At 35.3% G+C, this 7215-nt stretch overlaps 1 protein-coding gene across 2 annotated transcripts in view; it reads left to right on the forward strand.

The window, feature by feature from the left end:
- The window catches only part of lmx1bb (LIM homeobox transcription factor 1, beta b), a 64984-nt gene extending 58438 nt beyond the window's left edge, over window positions 1-6546 (forward strand). For both annotated transcript variants that reach the window (XM_038287587.1, XM_038287586.1), the window contains 2 exons: window positions 2376-2537; window positions 5326-6546. In XM_038287587.1, the coding sequence (XP_038143515.1) occupies window positions 2376-2537; window positions 5326-5483 (320 nt within the window). In that variant the 3' untranslated portion in view covers window positions 5484-6546. The remainder of the gene's footprint in view (window positions 1-2375; window positions 2538-5325) is intronic.
- Window positions 6547-7215: the final 669 nt, after the last annotated feature.

Here is a 7215-nt window from a genome sequence, read left to right on the forward strand (position 1 = left end):
TATTGTTCAATCCATGATGTAAAAGTGGAAATAGTATATGAAATGAAAAAATTACAAACCTATCAATTTTTTTATGTAAAAATCTACAATACACTGGGAAAAAAATTTGAAATCTAGGTAAGTCATTTTTTCTTAAAATGAGTGCAATTGTTCTTGGATTAAGGAGGTAAAAGAGACATTTTGCCTATGGAACAAGACAATTTACACTTAAAATAAGAAAAGACAGTTGATTTGTCTTATTTCAAGTGCATGTTATCTAATTATCTTATTTTAAGAGTAAAAATACTCATTCCATTGGCAAAATATCTAATTTACCTACTCAAAATAAGGGTAAATGCACTTAATTTAAAGATTTTTTACTTATTTCTAGATCGTTTTTCCAGGGTACCACAGTAGATATGAAGTTTATCCAGCCTTTATGGCAAAAGAAAAAAATTGCAACAATGCAGGGGACACAGTAAACAGACCTACCACTGCACATAACCATGAGGAAACCAAAGGAAGCAAGATTATGCAACAAAGAAGCTGTATTTCTCAGAGGGGCGGAATACAAATAATGTTTTTTATATTTAAAAAAGAATGGTTAAAAAAGTAGATCTCAACCTTATAACAAACACCTCTTGGTCTAAAGTTAATTTTTCATGAGACAAAATTTAAAAATCCATATATTAGCAAAGCACTTTTTCAATACAAGCTATTCATTTGATTAAAATGAATTAAAATATTGCAAGTCTTGCTGTTTGGAAACCAAGAACTCAGAAATTACTCATTACTTATCTGTGCTGCACCGTAATCAAATTTGCGTTCAGTGATTAAGCGGGCTAACAGAGTATAAATATGCCAGCGAATAAACGGGAGCGCTGCACAATAAATTTGAAAATCATGTTCCAGAGGCAAACATAATAAATGACAGACATCATTGTACAAAATCATTGGATGGTGAAACATTTGGGGGGGGATGGGCTCAATGTACTGAAGCTACGAGGCAGCTTTGTGTCCCTCTTGACACTCAGTCAGCCCAAAGCAGTGTTTGTCAAGCGTAGTTGTGGCAGAACTATTGAAGGTTGCCATAGTAATACTAACACAGAGTCAGGCATGCAATCCAGGTATTGGATAGCTGTAGGAACTTTTCTCAAAAGCATCCACAGTACAAACAGACAGAGCCGGGCCAAGTCAAAGGCAAACTGAACAACTGCTGTATAGTCTCCAAACCAACAGGGGGCGCCCAATTGCACCATAGTTACAGGGTGAGTCAGGTTCTAGAGAGAAAGAAGATATTTATATTTCGCCATGCATTCAGCTGTTTATAAACTCAGAGTTTTTAATTAATGTGAAAAATTAGCCATGCTTATCAGGTTGATCATGGTTTTGTGAACATTTTATATGAATACAGAATATTTACATTTTAAAACGAATCCACTTCTAGTGAAAACAGCAACAAATTTTCCACAATTTATTATACTAATGAGGTTTATAACCTGATTTATTCTCTATGTATATGTAGTTTTTACAGATTTGATTTTTTTAATTAATTTTTTTACAAATTTGACAATAGGTCTTTATTAAATTGTTTTTTTACACAAAACAATCTGAGTGAGTGCCTGAAATGCTACTGTACATAAAGTTGGAATTTATCATTTTAGAGCTATAATAGACAATTTGAATGATAATATAATTTTAAACAAGTATTGCTAACAAATGGAAAGGTCTTCACAATAACCATCAAAACCAGTAACTATAAAACTGTAGTACATCAGCAGTAGTTGTGCCAATCTACCTTAAACAGAATATATTACATAGAAATCTGTGAAGTCAAACAGCAAAGTATTTTCTCTCTTTATTCACTTCTTGGACATATTACTGTTTTAAAAGTATCTGAATAGTTTTTCACTTCCACTCTCTACACTTAACCACCTGAACTGCATACATAAGGATGGACTGCTGAAAAATCCTTAAGATCAGGCAATAAAATTGTCTTTACCTGAAATGATCTGAAGATTTTTTTTATTTTTTAAAGATCATAATGGGGGACAGTGTGAAATCTGTTGGGTAATATCAATTAGAAATGAGTCTGTTTAGATAATCTATAGAAAGTGTATCACATAATGGTGCTAATGAAATGAGAGGAATTATTCAACAGTGCTCTAATGTATTTAATGTGAATTCATGTTAATAGTTGTAGTACACATATACGTAATAAATGCATGTTTAAAAATTTATGATATGAATAAATTCAGGTTTCTTAAGGGACTCTTGCAGTACAGCCTCAGACCGATTCTGCAAATAAACATTAACAGTCAGCGCATGTTTTTCCATCATTAGAGATATTTTATGTAAAATTATGCTCCATGAAGCTTTTATTTCATTTCCTGCAGAGGTGATGTCCAATCGGATGGAGGGGATGATGAACTCCTTCACACCGCTGGCTCCGCCACAGCAGCAGCTGGTCACCATGGATCAGAACGGTTACAGCACAGACCCGTTTCAGCAGGGGCTCACCCCCCCACAGATGCCTGGGGACCATATGAACCCATATGGTGAGTGTTCATCTCCTAACACTGCACAGCTCCCATATACACACGAGTAGAGCACATGCCAGTCCCTTAATCACAGCTCCTCGATGCGGGGCATGTGCTAAGGCCGCAGCTCCCTGATTTAAGCTACTCCCTGAGAGGAGCGAGCAGCATCTCCTCCCACATGAGATAACACAACTGTTCTCATTAACTCTTGGGGTTTGAGGTATGCTTTCAAATCTGTTTGATATGGTTTTAACTCTACGCCTCCACTTCTAAAAGATGCCATGTCAATGATGATGTTTCCTAATGTCAGTAGAAATGCGGTTTGGCTGAGACAAACTGCAGTCCAAGGATGGAGAGCTAATGAATCAGAACTGGGAAAACATCCCTCTGATTTTAATTTGATACGAGAAAGAATTAAAATGCAAAAAAATAAAAATAAATAGTCAATCATTTTTGAGTCCACCGGGCTGGAACAGCACATTTCTGAATGGTGTCCTCAACGTGTCCCAATGGGACCATTTCTTGAAGTTCATAACTTCCTTATAATTTGCTTCCATTTAGTTCTTCGCAGTAGTAAGAAACCAAATCCCTCGTCTCATCATTCTCTTTTGGTTTGGGGAGCAGAACAATATTGGCAAGGCATTAAACGATATCTCTCAAAACACTGTCCCCATTTTGTGCAACACTATCATTAAGATCCAGAGTGTAATAAAGTTAACTATTCCCCCCAGAGAAATAACACATTGAGGCTTTATGAAAGGCGTAAACAGTTGCTATTAACCAGATCTTTTAGGAGGGTGCCCCTTGTTTACATGCCCCATTGCTGTCTTTCAATCGTTCCAGTGAGAGCAGCAAAAAGTGAGCTTTGATGATATCTAAGAAAAAGCCTTTGAGCAATTTTGATGACACATTACAGCTATTTCTCAAAGTTACTATTAGTAATTTTATATTCCCATCTCTGCTATAAATCCCAAATATAAAAATTCTCTGATTTTACCATCAGAGCAATTTTCTTGTTATTATTTTTCTGACGTCTCTCCCTCTTAATAGGCACTGATTACTGGTATTAATGTGTACCATGATTTAAAAAGTAACTGTTTCAGACCCAGAAAAAAAACAAAAAACAATCGCATTGCTGTGCATCAGCTCTAATTGCAGTGCAAGGGCAAATATTTTTAATTAGGTGTATTTACATAGTGCTAATCCATTACAAATGCAAATTATAAGACAAGCAGCCAGAAAAATAATGGAGTCAGGTTCAGAATACTGTTTCAATTGGTAAAACATTTCTGACTAAAGAAACGCAGCCGATAGTTTTAAATCATAGCGTTTAGCAAATGTTCCTCCTAAACATATATGCATCAGTTTGATTTATTTCACTTTAGCTTTTATAAATATTTAACACTTTAGTGTCTAGAAATATATCACTATGTAAGAGAGGCCAACATGAATTTTCTTTGACTAATGAAAAGATCAGATACTTGAAGGCCAGCTCTCAAACAACATATGTTTTACACATATGTGCCTCTGCTACCAATATGTCACAGGGCTTACTTAATTGTTTCATTATAGTATCTCAATGAACGGTTTGCAAACCTCCTGTATCCTCTAATGAAGGGAACTGGTTTTATTTTTTTAAGCTAAACTAACAGCGTGATCCATTTCTGATTACTTTGTTTGATATACTTTTAAACGCTAAAGAATATCTGACAAAAACAATTCGTTCCCCGAGTGTCTTTAGAAAACAAAATGAATTTAAAAAATCCAAACTGTTACATGATTAATGACACTTTGAACTGACGCAGTCAAACACCCTTTTTCCCCAAAGCAAAGCACAATAGAAACAAGCAACGTTAAACATGAATTTGTGGTCCATAAAATCCAGATCGTTTCCTCATATTTGGACCTGCTAAACCAGCGTTACTTAAAAGACAACATGTATTGTAAAAAAGAAAAAAGGTGTGTCAGCCTCAAAGTTTCCATGGTGCCGTTCCACAAATGTAAAAGTTTTCAATGTGGCGGCAGTTTTAGCGAAACTCCAGTTCTTTTTAACCTAGAGGCGACACAATCCTGGTCCTCCTCCTTTGCTTGTCGATCTCACAGGTGCCTTGTTAGCTGGAAAATGGTTTCCTCCTTGGTTACAGGAACAAGAATTCTCAGAAACTTCGTTGTCTTGTATTTTATTTTGCTTTTTTCCCTCTTCTGCTCTTTGGAATTTCTCTAATAAGCACTTAAGACTACTACTTAATTTGAAGGGAGTTCATTTATTACTTAGTTACTACGCTATGTATGAAAAGAAAAAAAAATCAATGAATAAATGTAAATAACACTATGAAGCTGTGCTTAATATGTTATGTCTTTATAGTAGAAAAAAATCATGTTAAACAAAAACAATTATACAAAGATAGTGTTCCCTGCAAAAACGGTCTAGAAATAAGTGAAAATGTATTAAATTAAGTTAATTTACAATTAATTTGAGCGGAAAAATAGGATGATTTGCCAATGGAATTAGTGTTTTTACTCTTAGAATAAGTTAATTAGATCATATGCACTTGAAATAAGACAATGCAGTTCTTTTTTCTTATTTTAAGTGTAAATTGTCTCGTTTCATTGGCAAAAAGTCTCACTTACCCCCTCAATTAAAAATAAAATGCACTTATTTAAACACAAAAATGACTTAATTAGAATTTCAATTTTTGCATTGTTAATCCAGCATATTTTTAATCATATACCACAATATGGTAATTCATATAGTATGGTATATGGTCCTGACTTATCCCACCCCCCAATGTCTTCTTCTTCACAGGCAATGATTCTGCATTTCACGACATAGACAGCGACACATCTTTAACCAGCCTCAGCGATTGCTTCATGGCCTCCTCAGAAGTCAACTCCATGCAGGCCCGCGTGGGAAACCCCATCGACCGCCTCTACTCAATGCAGAACTCTTACTTTGCGTCATGAATATGATTGGAACAGAAAGCGTCAGCACAAGATAGGAAAAGAAATAAGAAACTGCCCATCTCAACCTGCGATGGCCTGGAGTTTCTACACTACTATGGAGATGAAGAAACAACCCCTTCCAGCAGCTCCTGGTTATACGTGGAAGCTTACAAAAAGATAGAAAAACCACTTTTTGTGGGAGAGTGAGGAATGGAGGGACTTACATAAGACTTAAATATTCTTAGAGATTATTTGTTAGGATTAATTATTCCTTAAGCTTTTCTTTGTACACCTAAAGAAAACAAGTAGATACGGAAGCCACTGATGAAAACCTCTCAAACCAAATAACACGCTGAGTTTATACAGTGCATGATCAATTGTAAACTAACTTTTTGTAAGCCCCTCCCTGGTTAAGATGTGGTGTTTGGACTAATTCTTCTTCACACTACATGGACTTCTACGTTCACCGTTAGCATTTTGATCACTTGCCATAGATTTAGGTATTGTGTTAATAGTATATAGATGCAGCATGTCTGCAAGAGTGACTGTACATTTGTGTGTGTATGAGCGTTTGTGATGAGAAAGAATCGTGTAGAGGAGTTAAAAAAAATGAAAAGAAAGGCGGACGTGTAGGACCAGTGAACTGTAAATAGTTTCCCCGGACAAATTGGATGTGCATGTTAGAAATTGAAAGCATTCTATTTATTTAACTATAACAGGCTCTTGAAGGTACATATTAAACGTGAAAAGCTTTATTTAAAAATGAGAGCTTTTTTTTTTTGGATCAGTTAGTGAGTTCACAAGAATCACAACACCTCTGTATGTCATTTTAAATATGAAGATTAACCCTTATGTATTTTTTTGTTTTGTTTTGTTTTTGTTTTTTTATTTGTTCTCCAGCCAAGCTGTAAATGAGCAACGTTGCTATTTATTTCGTACAGACCGTAAACCTTATGTTGTCATTGTCCGATGTACATTCTCAAAATGTTCAAGTTGCTAATTGACCAAAGTTGACTGGTTTGATGAATAAACAATGTTTTTTCTCCTGATAAAATTAAATAAATGCCATCTGTGACTATTTCAAGGCTGATGCTATTAGCCCAGTATTTCTGTGAATGATGAGCTTGTCTGATAGGTCATTTTATTCTAATTTCTAGTATTTGTGTAGCTTCCATCTCTATATGTGGGCTGGATTATTTTTTTTACAGTTTATATTTAGATTTAAATTCCAAAAACTGATATCTTTAGTCATATGGTGCATTATAAGGCAAGAAATGAATCTCTGTGTTGATTCTGGCTGTAAGATTGAGATTAATGCAAAAAATACAGCTGAGTTTAACTCTTTTTATTTCAAAACAAACTGAGTCCCATAGCATGCTTGACACACGAGAACAGGAAGAAAGACGGAGAGGAGGAAATATTTTAAGCAGCAGTTGTGAGGTCAGGGAAGTTCAGGTGATATACCATTACACCTGCACATCCCACCTATAACCTTCAGGGCTTTCAGGCAGTTGCTTGAAGAACCATCTGGGAGCTTTATATCTGTCTCTTTGACAGCTTTTAAAGCAGACGAGCAAGTTTCCACCCACTGTCTGTTTGTCACATGACTAAACTGAATTAAAACATGTTCTGTGTTAGAGTGACTCACCTACAGAAGCTCTGCCATGCTAACGCCAGGCACTAGTCATTTCGGTTCATGTTATTGATTTTTAAGGTGAATATTTAAATCAGTTATTTCAGATAAAGAGTGTTA

This window comes from Cyprinodon tularosa, unplaced genomic scaffold (genome assembly GCF_016077235.1).
Source record: "Cyprinodon tularosa strain WSP-4 unplaced genomic scaffold, ASM1607723v1 ctg240, whole genome shotgun sequence".
Classification (NCBI taxonomy): Eukaryota; Metazoa; Chordata; class Actinopteri; order Cyprinodontiformes; family Cyprinodontidae; genus Cyprinodon; species Cyprinodon tularosa.